We start from the raw sequence: 23,598 nt of genomic DNA on the forward strand, positions 1-23,598 counted from the left end.
ACCAGATTGGATGAGATGTAGATATGTTATTCTTGTGTTAGAGCCACAGAGGTAAAGGAACTTGTCTAAGTTCACACAGCTAATATTAGGCCGAGCTGGAGGTTAATCCCTGGCAGCTTTAGGGCTTCCATGCTTAACTGCTATACTTTCTGGTTTCTAGGAAGATAGTATAAAATAGGTGCTATTCTCATTTTAGAGAGGGAAAACTGAAGCTTAGAGGTGTTAAGCAACATATCCAAGATTATACAAATACAGAGACAACCAAGTTCAAATTCTACCTCTATCTGATTTCAGAAAGGGGAGATTACTTCTGTCTTGCAGGATCAGGCAAATTTAATTTGAAGGTAGAGTTTGATCTGGACCTTTAATGCATTACTGTCAGCATGAATGTCGAAAACTGGTGCCTGTTGGAAAACATTAAGCAGTCAGGTTTAGCCTAAGTATGCAGGGACTTACTGGCAAAAAATGAAGCTGGGAAAGTAGGTGGGGCTAGATGCTGGGAACTTCAGAGTAGGGCTAAGGAAGTAAAACTTTCTTCAGAATGTGATGGGAAACCATAAGCCATTACTTTGATTTCTTTTGGTATTGTCTCCAGCCAGTATTATTGAAAAGACTGCTATGCTTGTACCTTTAAAAAAGAGAAAAGATAAAAATTTTGTCTTCTTGCATTAACACTTGAAAAATAATCTGTCAGTTCAAGTAAAAATTGCAGGCTACTGATCTTCACTTAATTTTGCACAATGCCCCAAGCTCTTTAGGGCCAAGAATTATATGGTGGTTAATTTAATGTACAGAATTCAGAATGCTTTACAGAAGTGTTTTGGTGGGCAGAGCAGGGATCAGTAAATTGATTAAAATCCAAGTACTGTGCTTGCTTTTTAGCATCAGATTATTCCTAAGAAGATTAATGCAAACAGCTTTAACATTTGAATTTGAAGTAAAGTTGAAAGTCATTCAAAATGTCTCAAGGCCAGTTTACCTGGGAATGTATATTTGGTATTCTCCCTGAAGTGCAAATCCCTCAAGTTAGAATTCAGGGCATCTTTACTAAGGACATTCTGTTTCATCATAATTGTTAAAATACTGCAAGAATTGGTGAACTAAGTTAGATTAATTTATTGTGTTTTTACCACTTTTATTTCATTATTGTCTCAGAAAACAAAATATGCCTTTGGGTTATTAGTCAACATGTAAAAATCTATAAAATATAACTTTAATACTACCAGCCAAAAGGAAATTTTATACTTTATCTTTTGGATTACAGGAGACATTTAGAGACTGTATTATTTTCTTGTAAAATTTTGTTTCTAAATGTGAAAAAATTTAGAGAGAGAGTTTTTTGTTAAAGCTTATTCTATCCTTACATTCTTCCTTTATCCCAGTTTTTCTACCACATTATTTGAAATATGTTTTTATAGTGCTTCATGTTAAGTTTTGTTTTCAAGGGAAACTTTTGGCTGAATAAAAATGCTGAATTTTATAAGTTATTTCCACTAGTATTTCTTAAAGTTGGCAGTTTGAGAGTCTTTGGTAAAAATAGTTTCCTGTTGGTGTATTACACAAAAGAACTTTAATCTAGTCTTTCATCCTGTCCTACTGGAACTTGAAGCATGTGTTGCTACCCTTTTTCTAAGCCAAATGGCACAAAATATGTTATTAACAAATACATTAAAAATATTTGCTTTTTTGTATTCTTTGAGAAAGTGACTGACTTAATGATGTTTGATTTACTATGAGTGGTACAGGACAAATGTTTTCTTGAGAAAACCATATGTTCTTACATTGGACCTCTTTTTTTCTCATAGGAAATACTTAGGTTTTTAAAAAATTAGAAAGGAAAGGAAAAGTGAGGGCCTGTGCCTTGAAATGGTTCTGTAAATTTTAACTAATTTGTATCCTAATAATAAGAAAGTTGATAAAATATTTTTGTCTTAGCCATCCAGAAAGTTGCTGGGAAACTCTAAAATGGGTAAAATTATTAGAAAGAAAAACCTCCTAGTGTCCCCTCCCAAAACCCAAAGTTTCATAGGTGAGGGGAAAGCTGTGTTCTATCACCCTTTTGTATTTTCTTATTTTCATTTCCCCAGCACTGGAAAGTCTGGGCTTTGGTTCTTATATCAGTGAAGTAAAAGAAGTCTTACAAGAATGCAAGACTGTAGCATTAAAAAGAAGAAAGGCCAGTTCTCGTTTGGAAAACCTTGGCATTCCTGAAGAAGAGTTATTGAGACAACAACAGGAATTATTTGCAAAAGTAAGTTATGCATTTTAAATTATTTTCATCTGAATCCTACCCTGTTTGTTAACAGAAATCATACTGGCTTCTGAAATCATTTCCTAAATCAGTGTATATTCCCAGAGGATTTTCTCTCCATGGCTCATTGTTTGATCATAGTCTGATGTTTAGATCTGACCAGTTATGTACTTCATATAAAAGTAAGTGTTTACAGCAACCTATTTTCTAAGAACAGCTCCAAATAACTACTGAAATTTTACTTTGATGTTTTTTAAGACAGAATGACCATTTTGCATGAAAAATATGTTTAAACATTCTTAAGGTTTAAAATGATGAGCTGATGAGAAAATACTGTACCAGACTTTAGGACAAGTGGCATATAAGGAAAATCTGATAAATGTCTATTTTGTAGTTAAATTAGATCTTTAGTACATCTTTAAAACACTCTGATCTTAAAATGTTCTGAAGGGCCAGTGGAACCGAGAAAGGAAGAAAACTTTTCTTCTTTCTTGCTCGTTAACAGTTCTGATGTGCAGTCTGTGAAGGATTAACACCTAGTACTAATATCCCTCCATTTTAAAACAAGATGTGGAGAAGGTGAGGCTGTTTTTTCCCTACTAAGTACTGACCTCTCATTTGAAATTGGGTTAAATAGAAGAAGTGAGATTTCCTACCAGTTACTGTAGTTACTGGCAGTATTAGAACTGGCAAATGTCATTTTAGGTAATCTCTTCCAGATTAGCACCACAGCTAATCTCTGTATTAATAACAACTAGTTCAATGTACATCAAAAAGCATTTGGATTTTAAGTGTTACCAGGTAGTAGACACAAGATAATGTTTAAACTAATAAAAATAAAAGCTTACTAACATTTATTGAGTTCTAACCTTGTGTTAAACATGTTACCAAGTAATTTGCCTGTATTGTTTTCATTAATGCTGCAAGACGTATAAGGTAGGTACTAAAGAGGAAAAACCTTTGAGGGAGACATGAACACATACAAAATACTGTTATAAACCATATGAATATGAGGTAACAAAGAAAGAGTGATGATTTAAAAAAAACAAATAGCCATTCTTTATTGATTTTCTGCTATTGCATATCACCTAGAGGGTGCCAAATTAAGTTTGATAAAAGGAAAATGATTCCCTACTAATACTTTACATACTTTGCCAAGCTTTTATGAATAATATAAATTTTATTATATCCATTTACACATTAAGAAACAGACTCAGAGATGGAGAAACTTGAAAGAGAGCATTCATTCATTTGTTCTACAAAACAATTTACTGAAGTCCTTACTATTTACCATAGTGCTAGGTGCTAGACTTAAAACAGTATACAAAAGAAACATTGTTCCTTTCTTCGGAACTTAGTTTACTGGCAAGGATTTACTTAAACAAATGAAACAGCTAAGTTCATACAGTTAGGAAGTATTAGACTAAATTCAGACTCACATCTTCTGATTCCCAAAACCTGTGCCCTTTCTACAATACCATGCTAATGCTCTAGCAACTGTTTTGTCTGCTTCATTTAATTGGAACTTTTAAGTGGAAAATGTTATATCCTTTCCAGGGCAAAAATGATTAAAGAAATTAATTGACTGACTGCCAAAACTGTCTTCACCTCTATCCTTGTCATCTGTCTTTTATTTCTTCTTCCTTATCTCCCTTCTTTCTTGCCTTGACCTGTGGGTGAAGAACCGCTAGTGTATCTTTGCTCCTCTGAGGAAAATTAGCAGGGAGGTAAAATTATAGCAGCTACCTAGTACTTCTGCCTTAGAGCACTAAGGTCTTAAGTCCAAAATATGAAAGGAACTGATAAGTAAATATAACATCCTTTAAATCACTTTAATTTTATTTAATCTTTTAGACTTTATTTTAAGTACTAACACAGTAGCAGCTTTATTTGAAGCTGTCTTTTACTACTAGCAGCAAATACTTAGAATAAGGGAACCATTAATGAATTGAGTTTAAAGTTAACTATAAATTATAAATAAGTCATTTTAGTATGTGGGAGTGAGACTCTTAAAAAAACATAATAAAAATCCCAAAAGAAGAAATGAATTAGGAAATATATGCCTACCCACCTCTTTTTCACACTAGCATTTTAGAAGGAAAATATTTGGAAATTTTAATTTGTAGAAATTAATACAAATAAAATTTGTCAATCAGCAATGACTTTTAAAGCATAAGAATACTTTTATGTTCAGACAGAGAAGTATGGAAGCTGATAATGAGGCCACAATACCTAAAAGTTAAGTGTAACTAGTACATGTCTTTGCAGATTATTGAATAAACTATGAGATGAAGCGTCTTTGCAATAAAACCTGTGTAGAGAATTGAAATTATTTTCCTGTGGCATTAAATTATATCTGTTTGTACTTAATTAGGCAACAGAGTAGGTATTCTTATGTTGATTAAATTCACAGACATGGTTTGCCCTTCAATTTTGTTTTAAGTGCTTACAATGTTTTCTATGAAGCACTCTTAGTCTATTTTGAACTCTGGGTATTCCCATCATAAAAGTAAATATGCCTTTGTGTTATAATAACAGTTTTTAATATACATAAAACTGAGTGAAAGTAGAGAATATCTGGTTTCTAATTTCTTGAACAAAAATATTTTTGTCTTATTGAGGACGTATGATAGAGGTATACTAACAAGTATAAGGTGAGGCTGACTTCTTTCATGAGGAGGGTATAAAAAGATCCCAAGGACAGAGACATAACAGTCTGCCAGTCACTAAGCAGTAGGCTATGCTGAAACCCTCCTCCTCTCTATGCTCCACTTTGTGACCAAGCCTAGGACTCTGCAAACCATGTTCTGCTTTTCTAGCTGACTTCTGTTAGACCTGTTGCCAGTAGAGGGCTCTAGAGGGAAGTTGCAAAACCGAGGGTGGAAAGCAGCCTTTGGGGTTCCTTTCTTTTACTTCCTGCTGTCTTCAAATTCCTTTGAATAGCCTAGTAATGCTTTACCCTGGCTGCATTGGTTTTTTCCTGAAGCAGTAACTGAATCTAGTTTGCAGTTTGTCTAATACTTACAGAACCAGCCTCAATACTCATCCCCTTTCTCAGGGATGTGGGTCTCAAATTTAGGGCTCTCCTCCAAGTTCAGAGATGCTGGTACCAGCCAATGTATGCCGCTTCTTCAGCGGTCTGATTTCTAGTTCCACCGGTTGTTCCTTGAAGTTTAAAATTCCATCCTCTTCCTTATTCCCCCAATTATAGGATTGGTTGCTGCTTTGTGTCATTGCCCCCTGCATGATAGCTTAGTGTTTGTTCTTTTCAGTTATCTAGTTACCAACTTTATACTTGGTTAGCAGTCTTTTTTTTTATAGTGCATGTAACTAAAATTCTTTTTGTTGAAGTACAGTTGACATATAAGTTTCATGTGTACAGCATAGTGATTGGACAGCTATATACATTACAAAATGCTCACCATGATAAATGTAGTTATCATCTGTCACCCTATAAAGTTTATTACAATATTATTGAGTATGTGCCCTAGGCTGTATTTTTTATCCCCGTGGCTTAATTATTTTACAATTGGAAATTTATGCTTCTATCCCCTTTACCTATTTCACCCATCTTCCCCCTCTCAATCTTTTATATTATAGTCTTTCTGTTCCTCTAACTCACGTAACTCTGTCTCCTGATTAGATCCTGAGTGATACTGGGAAGGATCAGGAAAAAAAAGTGAATGGAGAATATAGTATTTTAGTTTGACCTGAAGGAAGAATGGAATTACAGTAAGTGAAAAATCAGGAAACCTCAAATAGAATCTTAGCATGAGTAAAGGTAGCAAAAATGTGAGAGTATGGTGTATATTTGAGGAGCATTTTATGTTCTAGGGGTTTTTTGGAGCACAAGGTACATGTTATAGAAAAAAGATTAGATAGGTTGGGGCAAGCAGTAATTTGGAGGACCTTAAACTCTAAACTAAGAAATTTGATGATTTTTTAAAAAGTATAATGACCTGAATAGAATCTTCCTCTAGAAATGTTTGGATAATAAATTCATGACAGATTATCGAAGTAAGTTAGGAATGAACATGGTAAAATTTTAATGTTAGAGTTTATGCTGAGCATCACTGTTTTCCCACAAAACATTCATTCAGAAAATATTGAGGGTCTAATGTGATTGGAATGCAACAATGAATATGTAAACAGTCTATATTTTCAAGTAAAAAAAGATATTTACTCAGGTAAGTAGAGAACAAAGTAGATAGGTATGGCAATGTATAGAGAATTATGGCACATGAGATAGAGACAATATAACCCAGAAGGGCCAAGAACGACTGATTTGTGTTTTTCCTTAAATTTTTTAAGTGCATTTTTTTAAATTTGTGTTTAAAATGATGGCTGAGAGTTGACCATGCATAAAGGAGGGTATGAGTCATGCCTGAAGAACAATTCTGAGAAGAGGCAGAGAGGGAGAACCAGCATTGTTTTGGTAGAATCTAATGGGAAACTACATGATTTTTTTCAAGAACAGATTCATTTTTTCTCTTCTTGGTGTGGTTTTTCTCCTAATGGATAAAACTGAATTGAGAAGGAGCCTTAGCTGTTGGAACAGTGCATGTACATTAGAAGGGACCTTAGCTGTTACAGCAGTGCTTGTAATGCATGTGTATACGTCTTGGTTTCTAAAGTCTTGTGGTCGTTTTTATAGAGGGTATATCAAGTAAATGGATTTTCACTGCCCCACTTAAATTCAGTCCTAGACGAGTGTCATTTCACTAGTATGTATATCTGTGTATACGTATGTATTTATAAAGGAGAGGGACAGAGAAAGAGACATGTATATATAGGGTAGGAAATTGTAACAGGCGCTCAAAAGAAATATTAACGCAGTATTGCATTCATGTATAGTACTTTTCCTTAAGGGTTATACTGTACTAGAGAACTTTAAACCAAAGAAATAATTTTTAGATTGTGAAATATTGACATCAAAGTTTTAAATTGAGAAGATAGAAAAATCAAGTGAAATGATTGGAAGATAGAAATGCAGGGAAAGGAAACAGAATATTGTGATTTTTCTATCAACTCTTTCAGCTGCTTCAATTGAACCAAAAGTCTTAAATTATGTTGCAGAAAATAGAACTATCTATAAGAGAATTAAGTTTTGGAAACTCTCCTTAGAGCACTGACTGAGAAGCACTCTCACTATATCTTATAGAGTTCTCCAATGCATAACAACTATATAGAAATTTGATGATCACTAAGGCTGTAATTAGCTTGCCCTACATTTAATCAAAGTGTGTGTGATGTGGTGTTTTTAAAAATCACTTGTTTTTATGTTTTTGGTGTTTAGGCTAGACAGCAGCAAGCAGAATTGGCCCAGCAGGAATGGCTTCAAATGCAGCAAGCAGCCCAACAAGCACAGCTTGCTGCTGCCTCAGCCAGTGCCTCTAACCAGGCAGGATCTTCTCAGGATGAAGAAGATGATGATGATATCTGAAATTCACCAGCTGAATTTCTGTTTCCTCTGTAAATGTTTTTCCTTGCACAAGAAAACAGTGAAAGAAATGCTTATCTGTAAATTTGTATGCATCTTGGTGGACTTGCCATTGGTACTCTAGGGATGTCTGCTGTAAAGTTTCATCTATTGTGTGCTATTCATGTAAAAACTCTCTTTGAACTCTTGAAAATTTAAGGTTCAGTGTAATATCAATTTTGAATTTTTAATGGTGTTTATGAAATTTTAGATAGCAGTGAGTCCTTTATTTGATCAATAAACAGTGTTACAAAAAACTCCAAGTTTATAAAAGTCAGTGAAATTTATAGAGAAACTCTAAATCTGCATTTGCATTTCCTCTGCCCTTTTAACTAAACTGAAAATTGGGAATTTTAATTTATTGGGGGGGTGCTGTTTGATGCAATAGACATTAGATCAGGTTGGTGAAAAAACAGTTCAGTTCTGTAGTATCTGAATTTTTTGTCTTTTAAAATGAGTATATATGTATACGCACACACACACACACACATATATATATATATAAGCAATAAACATATATGCTCAGATAAATATACTTGCTTAAAAAAATCTCAAAAGACATTCAAAAACTAGGAAGGATTATGTTCCACAGTTGTATAAATTTGGTGTGTTAGGTTTTTGGTTTGTTCTTGCTTTATGAAGAAGTAAAAACTACAATTTTATCATGGCATAATTCATTTTGAGGTACACTATTACATTTCAAAGACTGCCCAATTGCAAGAATTGTCATGTTTCTTACTATTTCACTCCAATAATTTGTTAATACTATTACATGCTTAGTCCATCCATGTTTATTGGAGCTTGGGTTCCACTGGGTTAGCTAAGGTTCATGAATATTCAAGCCTTTGGTGGGGAAAGAAATGAAAGCTAGTAAGCGTGCTTGCTATAAAAGAGGGATTTGTTTTGTAATTTAACTTGTAGTTATAGTTATTGTTTTTATCATTACTTTTACATTTTCTTGACTAGATGGCTACTGTGTCCAATGCTGTTTTTTGAAATGACATCATTGTCTCCATCATCATTGAATGATAGCTTTAAAAAATGATTGGTTTTGCTTAAGAAAGTGTGTCATAACTTCTCAACCCTATAAGAAATAGTTTCAATCAACTCATTAAAAGGAAGAGCTTTAATTTGGTTCTAATAAAGTATGATAATGATTTTTATAGGAATCCATTGTGTTGAAGAAATGACCTAATGTTTGTGTTTTGCAAACAGAATGGAGAAGCCATTTGAGATAGTATGAAGTAATCTAAATTTCTATGTAAGTTGCCAAATCATATGAATTTCTATATTCATCAAGCCCAAGGATAGATGGAGCTGCCAGGATTCTGATTTTAATTGGAGAGCTAAATAAGTAAAGTTTATACTTAATAGAATTTCCTAATTATCATTTTGCAGTTTTAGAAAAAAATGAAACATTGTCATACATTTATTAAATACACTTCCTCCATGCCATGGAAAGGTTAATCTGGCTGAACTTCTTAACTTGAAGTTGATACTGTATTTATGAAGTGCTTTGGACAAGATAGAAGGGATTGTTTTTTTTAAAAGTTTAAGTACCAAAGGTAGTCTAGTTTAAGAAATAATTAAGTGTTGGCTTTTCTAATTTGTATGTAACATCCTTATATTTTCTATTTTAAGTATATCTATTTCTTAAGTAAACAACTTAGATATTTTTCCACACCTTTTTTTTCTGATGCAGAGTTCAGATTAATATTTTACTGCATCGAATATGTCTGAAGCCTAGTGACTTTCATTTTGACATTCTTGTGATTTCATATGCTGTATTCCTCAAGCAATAAAATTCTGATGTGTTTTATAAATTGTTTTTATATTTGATGATCTATACAGATTAATGGCAGGATATTACTATTATTAACATTTTTACTAGTTTCAAGAATCTTAGACTCAAAAGACATTTTGATCCTTTGGTATGTAGTATTTGACTTTCTTTTGTTTACTGTTACTTCAAGAAATGTGATTTTACTTGTATTTTGTAATTTACAGTCCTGGGATTCAGGTATAACAAAGATAATTAAGCAGTATTAACTTTTAGCTTATTCTTTAGCATTTAAATTTCACTTTTATGTTCTGTCCATTGTTGAGGTTTTTTTAATCTTTTGGAGAGAAAAACAAATCTTTAGGGTTCTTGAGAAATTGAGTTACTGTTTAGTAAATACTTTCCCCATCTGGAATATATATCTTTTTCGGCAGTCTATCAGATTGATAAGTGCTGAAAAGGTACTAATTTTTAAAACTGCATATACCATGTACATAAAAGAGTACACATAAAAGGGTTTTTCACAATTTAAATATGCTCATATCACCATCCCTTAGATCAAGACACAGAGCATTGCAAGCACACCCCAGGAGCCCTCTTGCCCATAAGCTGTTCTGACTTCCCCAGAAATAACTATATTTTGACTTGTAAAACACAGATTCTTTTTGTGTGTCTTTTGTGTAAATGTAGTCATACACACACACTTTTTTTCTCATCATATTTGTGAGTAAACCTAGTGGTTTCCTGATGCCACTGTTAACAAATTACCACAAATTTAGCAATTAAAACAAATTTATTCTTGTAATCCTGGAGATCAGAAGTCCAAACCAATTTCCTTAGACCAAAGTTAAGATATCACAGTTGGTTCCTGAATCCTGGAGGTTGTGAGTGGAGAATCTGTTCCTTGCCTTTTTTCAGCTTCCAGTGGCTGCCTGTATTCCTTGGCTTATGGCCCCTTCCTCCATGTTCAAAGCCTCTGCTTTCATTATCATGCTTTTTCAGTAGTCAGATCTTCCTCTGCCTCTTCATTTAGGGACCACCTGGATAATCCAGAATAATCTCCCTATTTCAAGATTCTTAATCATATCTGCAGAGCCTCTTTTGCCATTGAAGGTAACATTCACAGGTTCCAGGGATGAGATCCTGGATATCTTTGGAGGCCATTATTCAACCTACCAGAATGAGATTCATTCATATGGTTGTATGTATTTGTACTTTATTAATTCTCATTGCTGAATACTATTTCATTAATTTATCCATTTTTATTATATCCAGAATGTATTCATTCTTCCATTGATGGGCATTTGAGGAATTTCTAGTTATGGGCTATTATGAATAATGGTGTGGAGAACATTCATATATATGGCTTTTGGTGAGTGTATATATGCATTTCTGTTGAATACATACCTGGGAATGGACTTGCTGGGTTATGGAGTCTGCATATATTTGATTTTAGTATTACTATGAGTTTTTCAAAAATGTGTGTAAGAGGTACCATCTTAATGTGTACCATAATTATGAATTACCCTAATGGTCTAGTGGCCTGTGAATGGTAATGAATTTCTGAAAGTACCTAAATTATACCAAATGAGATATATTTGCTATAGTAGGGCTGTTGTTATTTATATCATACAAGAGGAAAATAAAAGCAGTATTTTTCTTGTTACTGATATAATAGTATTAAGCACTTAATAGATTATTGATCCTCAAAATAAATGCAAGATTTAGGTAATCATAAATCGTTTCTTGAGTTTGTATATGTTTAGTTTAGTTGTAGAAAATCCATGATTTAAATTTTTTTTTTTTTTTTTTTTTGCTGTAGTGAGTTGTCCTACATGTATTTTTTTTTTAATTTTTTTCTTAAGGTATTATTGATCTACACTCTTATGAAGGTTTCACATGAAAAACCAAATGGTTACTACATTTACCCATATTATCAGGCACGCACCCATACCCCAATGCAGTCATGGTCCATCAGTGTAGTAAGATATCACAGATTCACTATGTCCCTTCTCTGTGCTACACTGTTTTCCCCGTGACCCACCACACCATGTGTACTAAACATAATACCCCTCAATCCTTTTCTCCCTCCCTCCCCACCTGCCCTCCCAAACCCCTCTGCTTTGGTAACCACTGGTTCCTTGGAGTCTGTGAGTCTGCTGGTATTTTGTTCCTTCAGTTTTGCTTCGTTGTTATACTCCACAAATGAGGGAAATCATTTGGCACTTGTCTTTCTCTGCCTGCTTTATTTCGTTGAGCATAATAACCTCCAGCTCCATCCATGTTGTTGCAAACTTATGGCTGAATTTTTTTCTTTCTTACGGCTGAATAGTATTCCATTGTATATATGTACCATCTCTTCTTTATCCATTCATTTATTGATGGACATTTAGGTTGCTTCCATATCTTGGCTATTGTAAAAAGTGCTGAGATAAACATAGGAGTGCATATGTCTTTTTAAATCTGAGAAGTTGTATTCTTTGGGTATATTCCAAGGAGTGGGATTCATAGGTCAAGTGGTATTTCTATTTTTAGTTTTTTGAGGAACCTCCGTATTGCTTTCCACAATGGTTGAACAAGCTTACATTCCCACCAGCAGTGTAGGAGGGTTCCCCTTTCTCTGCATCCTCACCAGCATTTGTTGTTCTTAGTCTTCTCGATGCCGGCCATCCTTACTAGTATGAGGTGGTATCTCATTGTGGTTTCAATTTGTATTTCCATGATGATTAGTGATGTGAGCATCTTTTCATGTGTCTGTAGGCCATCTGAATTTCTTCTTTGGAGAACTGTCTCTTCATATCCTTTGCCCATTTTTTAATCAGGTTGTTTGCTTTTTGAGTGTTGAGGCATACAAGTTCTTTATATATTTTGGATGTTAACCCCTTGTTGGATATGTCATTTACAAATATATTCTCCCATACTGTAGGATGCCTTTTTGTTTTTGTTGATAGTGTCCTTTGCCGTACAGAAACTTTTTAGTTTAATGTAGTCCCATGTGTTCATTTTTGCTTTTGTTTCCCTTGTTTGGGGAGATGTGTTCAGGAAGAAGTTGCTCATGCTTCTATCAGGAGATTTTTGCCTATACTGTCGTCTAGGAGTTTTATGGTTTCATAACTTACATTCAGCTCTTTGATCCATTTTGAGTTTACTTTTGTGTATGGGGTTAAACAATAATCCAGTTTCATTCTCTTGCATGTAGCTGTCCAGCTTTGCCAACACCAGCTGTTGAAGAGGCTTGTCAGTTCCCCATTGTATGTCCATGGCTTCTTTATCATATATTAATTGACTATATATGGTTGGGTTTATAACCGGACTCTGTAGTCTATTCCATTGGTCTATGGGTCTGTTCTTGTGCCAGTACCAAATTCTCTTGATTACTGTAGCTTGGGCTACAGTATTACTTGTAGTAGAGCTTGAAGTCGGGGACCTTAATCCCCCCAGCTTTATTCTTCCTTCTTAGGATTGCTTTGGCTATTCGGGGTCTTTTGTGGTTCCATATGAATTTTAGAATGATTTTCCCTAGTTTGCTGAAGAATGCTCTTGGCATTTTGATAGGAATTGCATTGAATCTGTAGATTGCTTTAGGCAGGATTACCATTTTGACAATATTAATTCTTCCTATCCATGAGCATGGGATGTGTTTCCATTTATTAGTATCTTCTTTAATTTCTCTCAGGAGTGTCTTGTAGTTTTCAGAGTATAGGTCTTTCACTTCCTTGGTTAGGTTTATTCCTAGGTATTTTATTCTTTTTGATGCACCTGTGAATGGAATTGTTTTCCTGATTTCTCTCTCAGTCCATTGTTAGTGTATAGGAATACCATAGATATCTGCGTATTAATTTTGTATCCTGCAACTTTGCTGAATTCAGATATTAGATCTAGTAGTTTTGGAGAGGATTCTTTAGGGCTAAGTGTGTACAATATAATGTAATCTGCAAAGAGGGAACAGTTTAACTTCTTCCTTGCCAATCTGGATGCCTTTTATTTCTTTGTGTTTCTGACTGCTGTGGCTAGGACATCCAGTACTATGTTGAATACAAGTGGGGAGAGTGGGTATCCTTGTCTTGTTCCTGATCTAAAAGGAAAAGCTTTCGGCTTCTCACTGTTAAGTATAATGTTGGCTGTGAGTTTGTCATATATGGGCTTTATTTTGTTACGGTGCTCACCCTCTATACCCATTTTGTTGAGATTTTTTTATCATAAATAGATGTTGAATTTTGTCAAATGCTCTTTCAGCATCTATGGAGATGATCATGTGGTTTTGTCCTTTTTGTTGATGTGGTGGATGATGTTGATGGATTTTCGAATATTGTAGCATACATGCATCCAACTTGATCATGATGGATGATCTTTTTGATGTATTTTTGAATTCGGCTTGCTAATATTTTGTTGAGTATGTTTGCATCTATATTCATCAGGGATATTGATCTGTAATTTTCTTTTTTTGTGGTGTCTTTGCCTGGTTTTGGTATTACAGTGATGCTGGCCTCATAGAATGAGTTTGGAAGTATTCCCTCTTATTCTACTCTTTGGAAAACTTTAAGGAGGATGGGTATTAGGTCTTCACTAAATGTTTGATAACGTTCAGCAGTGAAGCTGTCTGCTCCAGGGGTTTTGTTCATAGGTAGGTTTTTGATTACCAGTTCACTTTCATTGCTGGTAATTGGTCTGTTTAGATTTTCTGTTTCTTTCTGGGTCAGCCTTGGAAGGTTGTCTTTTTCTAGAAAGTTATCCATTTCTTCTAGGTTATCCAGTTTGTTAACATATAATTTTTCATAGTATTCTATAATAATTCTTTGTATTTCTGTGGTGTCTGCAGTGATTTTTCCTTTCACATTTCTGATTCTGTTTATGTGAGTAGACTCTCTTTTTTTCTTGATAAGTCTGGCTAGGAGTTTATCTATTTTGTTTATTTTCTCAGAGAACCAGCTCTTGCTTTCATTGATTCTATTGTTTTATTCTTCTCTATTTTATTTATTTCTGCTCTAATCTTTATTATATCCTTCCTTCTACTGACTTTTGGCCTCATTCGTTCTTCTTTTTCTAGTTTCATTAATTGTGAGTTTACACTGGTCATATGGGATTGTTCTTTCCTGAGATAGGCCTGTACTGCAATGTAGTTTCCTCTTAGCATGGCCTTGGCTGCATCCCACAGGTTTCGCGGTGTAGAATTACTGTTGCCATTTTTCTCCATATATTGCTTGATCTCTGTTTTTATTTGGTCGTTGATCCATTGGTTACTTAGGAGCATGTGTTTATGGGAATTTTCATTTTCTTTGCATAATTTATTTCTAGTTTCATAGCTTTGTGGTCTGAGAAACTGGTTGGTGAAATTTCAGTATTTTTGAATTTACTGAGGCTCCTTTTGTGGCCTAGTATATGATCTATTCTTGAAAATGTTCCATGTGCACTTGAGAAGACTGTGTATTCTGTTGCTTTTGGGTGTAGCGTTCTGTAGATGTCTGTTAGGTCCATCTGTTCTAATGTGTTGTTCAGTGCCTCTGTGTCCTTACTTCTTTTCTGTGTGGTTGATCTGTCCAGAGTGAGTGGAGTGTTGAAGTCTCCTAGAATGAATGTATTGCATTCTATTTCCCCTTTTAATTCTGTTAGTATTTGTTTCACGTATGTCGATGCTCCTGTGTTGGGTGCATAGATATTTATAATGGTTATATCTTCTTGTTGGATTGACCCTTTTATCATCATGTAATGTCCTTCTTTGTCTCTTGTGACTTTCTTTGTTTTGAAGTCTGTGATTTGTCTGATACAAGTATTGCAACTCCTGCTTTTTTCTCTCTGTTAGTTGCATGAAATATCTTTTTCCATCCCTTCACTTTTTGACTGTGTATGTCTTGGATTTAAAGTGAGTCTCTTGTAGGCAGCATACAGATGGGTCTTGTTTCTTTATCCATTCAGTGACTCTATGTCTTTTGATTGGTGCATTCAGTGCATTTACATTTAGGGTGATTATCGATAGGTATGTACTTATTGCCATTTCAGGCTTTAGATTCGTGGTTAACAAAGGTTCAAGATTAACTTCCTTACTATCTAAAAGTCTAACTTAACTTACTTAATATGCTATTACAAACACAATCTAAAGGTTCTTTTTTTCTCCACGTTTTTCTTCTTCCTCCATTCTTTATATATTAACTGTCATATTCTGTACTCTTTGTTCTTGACTGACTTTGGGGATAGTTAATTTAATTTTGCCTTTGCTTAGTTGTTCTCCTTCTTTAGTGTGGTTTTATTACCTCTGGTGACAGCTATTAAACTTTAGGAACACTTGCATCTATAGAAGTCCCTCCAAAATATTCTGTAGAGATAATTTGTGGTAGGTAAATTCTCTCAGCTTTTGCTTCTCTGAAATTGTTTAATCCCTCCTTCAAATTTAAATGGTAGTCTTGCTGGATAAAGTCATCTTGGTTCCAGGCCCTTCTGCTTCATTGCATTAAATACATAATGCCCCTCCTTTCTGGCCTGTAAGGTTTCTGCTGCGAAGTCTGATGATAGCCTGAGGGGCTTTCCTTTGTATGTGATCTTGTTTCTCTCTCTGGCTGCTTTTAGTAGTCTGTCCTTATCCTTGATCTTTGCATTTTAATTACTATGTGTCTTGGTGTTGTCTTCCTTGGGTCCCTTGTGTTGGGAGATCTGTGCATCTCCATGGCCTCAGAGACTATCTCCTTCCCCAGACTGGGGAAGTTTTCAGCAGCTACCTCCTCAAAGACACTTTCTATCCCTTTTTCTGTCTTCTTCTTCTGGTACCCCTATAATGTGAATATTGTTCTATTTGGATTGGTCACACAGTTCTCTCAATATTCTTTCATTCTTGAAGATCCTTTTTTCTTTCTGTGCCTCAGCTTCTTTGTATTCCTCTTCTCCAGTTTCTCTTTCATTTATCACCTTCACCGTATCTAATCTGCTTTTAGTACCCTCTGTTGTTCTCTTCAATGATTGGATCTCTGATCGGAATTCATTCCTGAGTTCTTGAATATCTTTCTGTACCTCCATGAGCATGTTAATGATTTTTATTTTGAACTCCTTTTCAGGAAGATTCATGAAGTTGATGTCATTTAAATCTTTCTCAGGAGTTGTATTAATAATTTTACTTTGAACCAGGTTCCTTTGGCTTTTCACATTTGGGTATGGCACCCTCTAGTGCCCAGAAGCTCTATTCTCTTGAGCTGCTCAGCCCCTGAAGCAATGTTGGGGATCACAGGGAAGTGGTATTGGTGCCTAGGGGGAGGAAGTAGCTGTTTCCTGCTTCCCAGCTGCTGTGTGTGTCTCCATTGCCTCAATTAGTGGGCCGAGCACACAGGTATAAGCCTCTGTGCTTTGCATTTGTAGTTGCTGTAGACAGATCTTTCCTCTGGATGGCCTAATGTCAGGGTAGGTTTTACCAGTTTGCGAGCCAGGTGGGGCTGGCCTAAAGAAAGGCACAGTGGGCTGTGTATCACGGAGGGGGTCCTTGGAGCTGTGTAGCCATCCAGGGAGCTGGAGCACCTCAAGATCCTGAAAGCTCCCAACCTGCTGGGCAGAGTGCACCCGGACAATTTTGTCTACCTGTCTTTTCTCCTGAGCAGTAAGTTCTGTGCAATCCTTGCTCCTTTAGCAGCCCTCTTGCTAAGGGCTTACTTGTTAGGAAGTCTCTCAGACTGCCCGCCTTTCTTTTGTCCCAGAACGGCCAGATGTAGATCCCTGCTTTCTACAAGTGGCTGGAATCTCAGTCTCTCCAGGAATTCTGCCTGTCTTAGCTTGCAACCCCCTAATCATGAAAGTACCATGCAAGCACCATGAAATGCAGGTTTGTGCTCCCAGAGCAGATCTCCGGAGTTAGGTATTCAGCAGTCCCAGGCCTCCACTCCCTCTCCACTCTGTTTCTCTTCCTCTGGCCAGTGAGCTGGGGTTGGGGGAGAGCTTGGTCCTGCTGGACCACAGTTTTAGTACGTTACCCTGTTCTGTAAGGTCTGCTCTTTTCTCCAGGTGTATGCAGTCTGGCACAATCCTTTCCTGTTGTTCTTTCAGGATTAGTTGTATTAATTATGTTTTCATTTTATTTGCAGTTTTAGGAGTAGGCCTCTGTCTCACCTCTCACCCTGATATCTTCAATCCATGATTTTAATTTTTAATTAATTTTTTTCTTACATATATATGACCTCATATCCAAATGGCCACCAGGAAGAATTATCCAATCCACATGGCATAGACACTGCCTTCCACTTCATTTGGAATTTTTTTTTTGTTTCCTTCTCTGTGCCCACATCTTGCACCCCTCTGTATTTTTCACCTTGCTCCCCATTATAATCTCATAGATAGGATTGGCCAGGGAGGAGAGAATGGCAGCCTAAATAACCTCCTTACACCTAACCACACTTGTCATCAAACCATCATCACTGACCCTGACCCTATTTCCTCAAAATAAAAGACCTCCCCTTACTTAGTGTGTATCTTTTCAATAAAATATGTAAATGAAAAGATAAAGTACTGAAGCAAAGGTGGTAACTTTTAACTTCATGATCAAATTCTACCTGAAATCAAGCAACTCAGTGAAACCTTAGAACAGGATTTCTTAACCTCAGCATCACAGGCATTTGGGGCCAGGTCATTCATTGTTGGAAGCTGCCCTATGTATTTTCGGAAGTTGAGCAGCATCCCTGGCTTTGTAACTACCTGATGTCAATAGCAGCCCCTTTCCCCACTGTGACAACCCAAATGTCTCCAGACCTAGCCAGATGTCCACTGGGGTGGGGGCAAAATCACCTCCTGTTGAGAACCACTGCCCTAGAATATCTAGGTTTTTACTTTAAGGATTGAGTATTGGGGAAAGACTCAGACTGGACCCCTGTTGGAAGGAGCATGTGGTGTTAGGGGAAAAACAAAGCAACAAGGTGATTTGGAGAGAACAGGCCCAGGATTAAAATTTATTTTCAGGAAAGTCCAACTTACTTTTTTTTTAAGGTTTCATTGATATACAATATATGCTCAGGGTTCATGTGAGCAACATTGTGGTTACTTGATTCCCCCTACTATCAAGTCCCCAACACATACCCCATTACAGTCACTGTCCATCAGCACAGTGCTATAGAATCACTACTTGTCTTCTCTGTGCTATACTTCCTTCCCAGGGCCCCCCTATATGTGTGCTAATCATAATGCCCCTTAATCCCCTTATCCCTACCCACCCACCCTCCCCAGTCCCTTTCCCTTTGGTAACTGTTAGTACATTCTTGGGTTATGTGAGTATGATGCTGTTTTGTTCCTTCAGTTTTTGCTTTGTTGTTATACACAGATGAGTGAAATCATTTAGTACTTGTCATTTTCTGCCTGGCTTATTTCACTGAGCATAATACCCTCCAGCTCCATCCATGTTGTTGCAAATGGTAGGATTTGTTTTTTACTTGTGGCTGAATAATATTCCATTGTATATTTGTACCACATCTTTCTTTTTAGGTTTTATTGATATACACTCTTATGAAGGTTTCACATGAAAAAGCAATATGGTTACTACACTTACCCATATTATCAAGTCCCCTACACATACCCCATTGCAGTCACTGTCCATCAGTGTAGTAACATGCCACAGATTCACTATTTGCCTTCTCTGTGCTACACTGTCTTCCCCATGACCCTCCACACCATGTGTACTAAAAATAATACCCCTCAAACCCCCTCTCCCTCCCTCCCCACCTGCCCTCCCAAACCCTCCCCTTTGGTAACAGCTAGTCCCTTCTTGGAGTCTGTGAGTCTGCTGCTGTTTTGTTTCTTCAGTTTTGCTTCGTTGTTATACTCCACAAACGAGGGAAATCGTTTGGCACTTGTCTTTCTCTGCCTGGCTAATTTCACTGAGCACAATGTCCTCCAGCTCCATTCATGTTGTTGGAAACAGTAGAATTTGTTTCTTTCTTAATGCCTGAATAGTATTCCATTGTGTATATGTACCACATCTTTATTCATCGACTGCTGGACACTTAGGTTGCTTCCATTTCTTGGCTATTGTAAGTAGTGCTGCGATAAACATAGGGGGGCATATGTCTTTTTTAATCTGATCCTGAATCTTATGGTAAATTCCCAGGAGTAGGATTCATGGGTCAAATGGTATTTCTATTTTTAGTATTTTGAGGAACCTCCATATTGCTTTCCACAATGGTTGAACTAATTTGCATTCCCACCAGCAGTGTAGGAGGGTTCCCCTTTCTCCACATCCTCACCAACATTTGTTGTTTGTCTTTTGGATGGTGGCCATCCTAACTGGTGTAAGGTGATATCTCATTGTGGTTTTAATTTGCATTTCTCTGATGCTTAGTGATGTGGAGCATCTTTTCATGTGCCTGTTGGCCATCTGAATTTCTTCTTTGGAGAAGTGTCTGTTCAGATCCTCTGCTCATTTTTTAATTGGCTTATTTGCTTTTTGGTTTTTGAGGTGTGTGAGTTCTTTATATATTTTGGATGTCAGCCCCTTTTTTGGATATGTCATTTACAAATATATTCTCCCATACTGTAGGATGCCCTTTTGTTCTATTGATGGTGTCCTTTGCTGTACAGAAGCTTTTTAGTTGGATATATCCCACTTGTTCATTTTTGCTTTTGTTTCCCTTGCCCGAGGAGATACGTTCAGGAAAAATTTGCTCATGTTTATATTCAAGAGATTTTTGCCTATGTTTTTGTCTAAGAGTTTTATGGTTTCATGACTTACATTCAGGTCTTTGATCCATTTTGAATTTACTTTTGTGTATGGGGTTAGACAGTGATCCAGTTTCATTCTCTTACATGTATCTGTCCAGTTTTGCCAACACCAGCTGTTGAAGAGGCTCTCATTTCCCCATTTATGTCCATGGTTCCTTTATCGTATATTAATTGGCCATACATGTATGGGTTTATATCTGGGCTCTCTATTCTATTCCATTGATCTGTGGGTCTGTTCTTGAGTGACTACCAAATTGTCTTGATTACTGTGGCTTTGTAATAGGGGAAAGTCAAATCTTGAAAGGTGGTTCTTGACTTCACATCTGCTGATTCCTTCACTCCTAGGACCCTTGTCTAGTTCCTAAAAATGTACTTGTTCCCTGCTTTTCACCCAGAGATTCTTGTCATCCCCAGTTTCAGATAGACCAGGTATACTCTTTCATTACTATGGACATCTTTTAGCAAGCATGCTATTTTTTAAAATTGTTTTTATTGTGCATAAATACACATAAAAGATACCATTTTTAGCCATTTTTACCTGTTCAGATCAGTGGTTTTAAGTATGTAGATATTGTTATGCAACCGTTATCTCCAGAACTATTTCATCATCCTAAGCTGAACTGTAACACTGTACCTGTTAAATAATAACTCCCTATTCGTACCTGCCCCCCAGCCACCAGTACCATGATTCTACTGTCTGTTTGCATGAATTGAGCTATTCTGGGGACCTCATGTAAGTAGAATTGTGCAGTATTTGTCATTTTGCATCTGGCTTATTTCAGTTAGTATATTGTGCTCTCAGGGTTCATCCATATTGTAGCATGTCAGAACTTCATTCTCTTTAAAAGCTGAATAATATTCTGTTGTATGTATATGACACCTTTTGTTTATTCTTCTATTGATGAATGGGTTACTTCCACCATTTGGCAACTGTGAATAATGCGACTCTAAAAATGGGTGTACAGATATCTATTTTGTCCCTAACTGCATGTTTTTTTGAGTATACAGACCTATATATTGAGAAATTAAACAAAGCCATATAGTATGGATGTACATGTAAGGACAGTTTATATGACAAATGTGACATGAACAAAGGGGACCAACAGTTTTGTATTAGATCTTTACATATTTTATTTCATTTTCTCATCACCTTTGTGAGGTAGGTATTGATAGTCCAGGGTGGTGAACTGGTAACACAGGTGTACTATGGAAAATAATGAACATAGAAGACAATATTTTTATTTATGAAACCTCATATGTATAATGTCATAGTGTGGAAAATAACATAGCCCATGGCTATTTCCTTTCAATTTTATACGTTTCTTGCTTTTGTTATTTTATATGAATAGCACTTGTTTGTCACTGACATGGAATTAGTAGTAGAGCAAGAAGAAGGAGATTTACCAGAAAAAGTTTTAGTGTGGATGAGAGGTTTTTATTGGATATGAGAGATGTGCTGGAGGTGGAGAAAGAGAGTATGAGAAAGTATGTATCTAGTGATGGAAAAAGAAAAGGTTGTTGCTGCTAAGGCAGCTAAAGATCCTCTGACTATTAGGGGAAAATATGACAGGCTCAAAATTGTCTGGTTATGCTAGTATCTTCTAATATGTTCATTTCCTTTATTGTGCCTATAAAAGATACTGTTAACTTCATATTTATATCATTAATAAACTTTTAGGATCTATGTATTAGGGTGTAGTGGTATAGTTAAGCAGAGACAACAATGGTATTTATTTCAGAAGCATTTATTTGCTGTATTAAAAAGGATAGGGTATATTTTATAAGCCTAATAATGCTGGATTTATGTATGCAGTTGTATCATACATATAATAGTAGCCCTACAAAATCTGGACTGTCTTTATTATAAACATTTTATAAATAAGGAAGCTAAGGTTAAAAGAAATAAAGTAATACAATAACATCTAGCAAGTAGAGGCATGAGAATTTGAACCTCGATCTCAGTACTGTTCTAAGGACAGTTTCTTCTACTAGATCATTCTGCTTTCTCGCCCAAAGTACCTTGGGAATACTAGGATAAATCTTTTTACCTTTATTTGAAGGTTATTAAAAAAATTATAAGCCTGCCTGAGGATAGCAAAATTGTGTGCTATTGCAAGATTATTGTGGAGTTCACACTAAGGAAGTAGAAGTAATGTCTGGTAATATTTTTAGCTTCTTTTTCTGCCCAGCATTGTAAAAATGATTCACTCAGTGTTATGCAAAATTTGAAGTATTGTTACAGAAACTATTCCATAAAGTTGATTTATTGTATAGAATTTATATGGGACTTTTATTTTGATCAGAATATTTGAAAGCTTATAGACAAATGTGGCCTGCCACCAGGTTTCTGGAATTTCGTATTACCCAAATGTTGTAGAATTTTGGAATTTTTGGAATAAGCTCTCAAAAACCGAGGCCAAGGGGCACAGGCCACCCTGGTGCAGTTGCAGGGCCATGGGAAATCTGATAGATGGAGACACATTCGTAAACATTTGTACTGTGGTGTGATAAATTCAAGAGTGGAGTGAATAAATACAGTAGCTAGAAAGTCATGAGAGATTAATGTCAATTGATGGAGCAGAGAATATGAATCAAATGGTGATGTAAAATAGGTTTAAGAATGGCTGAGCACATGCTGTCACATCCAAGCCAGCAGCACGTCTATTGTTTTTACCTCCAAAATATGTCTTAACTTCGTCTGTTTCTTTGCCATTACTCTGATCATCTGCTTGGACCACTACCCTCAGTCTTCTAGGAGGGAGTGTGAAGATGCTCAAAGAGCGTCCAGGGATGGCATAAGATCCTCAGCAGCAGATGGGTGTTCCTGTGGTAAAATTGGAGAATGAGTTTCCATGGGGCCAGGGAAGGTAGGACCCTAGTCCTGAGACTTTTCATCTGAGGTTTCGGCAGTTTCACTACCAGGAGGCAGCTGGCCCCCAGGAAACCCTCAGGGAGCTCAGGAGCTCACTCCCCCAGGAGCGTCAGGCCTGAGCTGCACACTGGGGAGAAGCCCTACCACTGCCCTGCCTGTGGGAGGAGCTTCAACCAGAGGTCCATCCTCAGCCAGCACCAGAAAACTCAGCATTGCTAGACGTCCACTGTGCAGTAAGGGCACCCTGCTGAGATGCCCATGTTGCTCATTGAATGTGCTGGAGAAGATGGGACAGTGATGCCAGTGGAGGGGAGTCCACCTATACTCACTGAGGGGCACAGAAAGGCATGGGCCTCATTTTCTTTCCATTCATTTTCAAACAGGAAAGGGGCAGGGCCTGGTTTGAGATTCCAGAGAGTACAGCTCCCTCGTCTTCTACCCAGATGGTGCTTACACTTTCCCTTGCCATCTTCTAAGGAAAGAATATCCTGAGTTTCGGTTCAGATTAAGGTTTTTCTCCTTCAGTGAGATGTTCACAT

General features: G+C 36.4%; 1 protein-coding gene across 2 annotated transcripts in view; it reads left to right on the forward strand.

Moving 5' to 3' along the window:
* Window positions 1-22,467, forward strand: part of DR1 (down-regulator of transcription 1) — a 35,836-nt gene extending 13,369 nt beyond the window's left edge. Inside the window, exons 2-4 of one of the 2 annotated variants that reach the window (XM_073234303.1) lie at window positions 2,088-2,251; window positions 5,895-5,983; window positions 7,548-7,684. In XM_073234303.1, the coding sequence (XP_073090404.1) occupies window positions 2,088-2,251; window positions 5,895-5,960 (230 nt within the window). In that variant the 3' untranslated portion in view covers window positions 5,961-5,983; window positions 7,548-7,684. Of the gene's footprint in view, window positions 1-2,087; window positions 2,252-5,894; window positions 5,984-7,547 lie in introns of both variants that reach the window. The other variant, XM_073234302.1, reaches the window with a different exon arrangement.
* Window positions 22,468-23,598: the final 1,131 nt, after the last annotated feature.

The sequence above is a fragment of the Manis javanica genome, chromosome 4, assembly GCF_040802235.1.
Source record: "Manis javanica isolate MJ-LG chromosome 4, MJ_LKY, whole genome shotgun sequence".
In the NCBI taxonomy this organism is placed as follows: domain Eukaryota; kingdom Metazoa; phylum Chordata; class Mammalia; order Pholidota; family Manidae; genus Manis; species Manis javanica.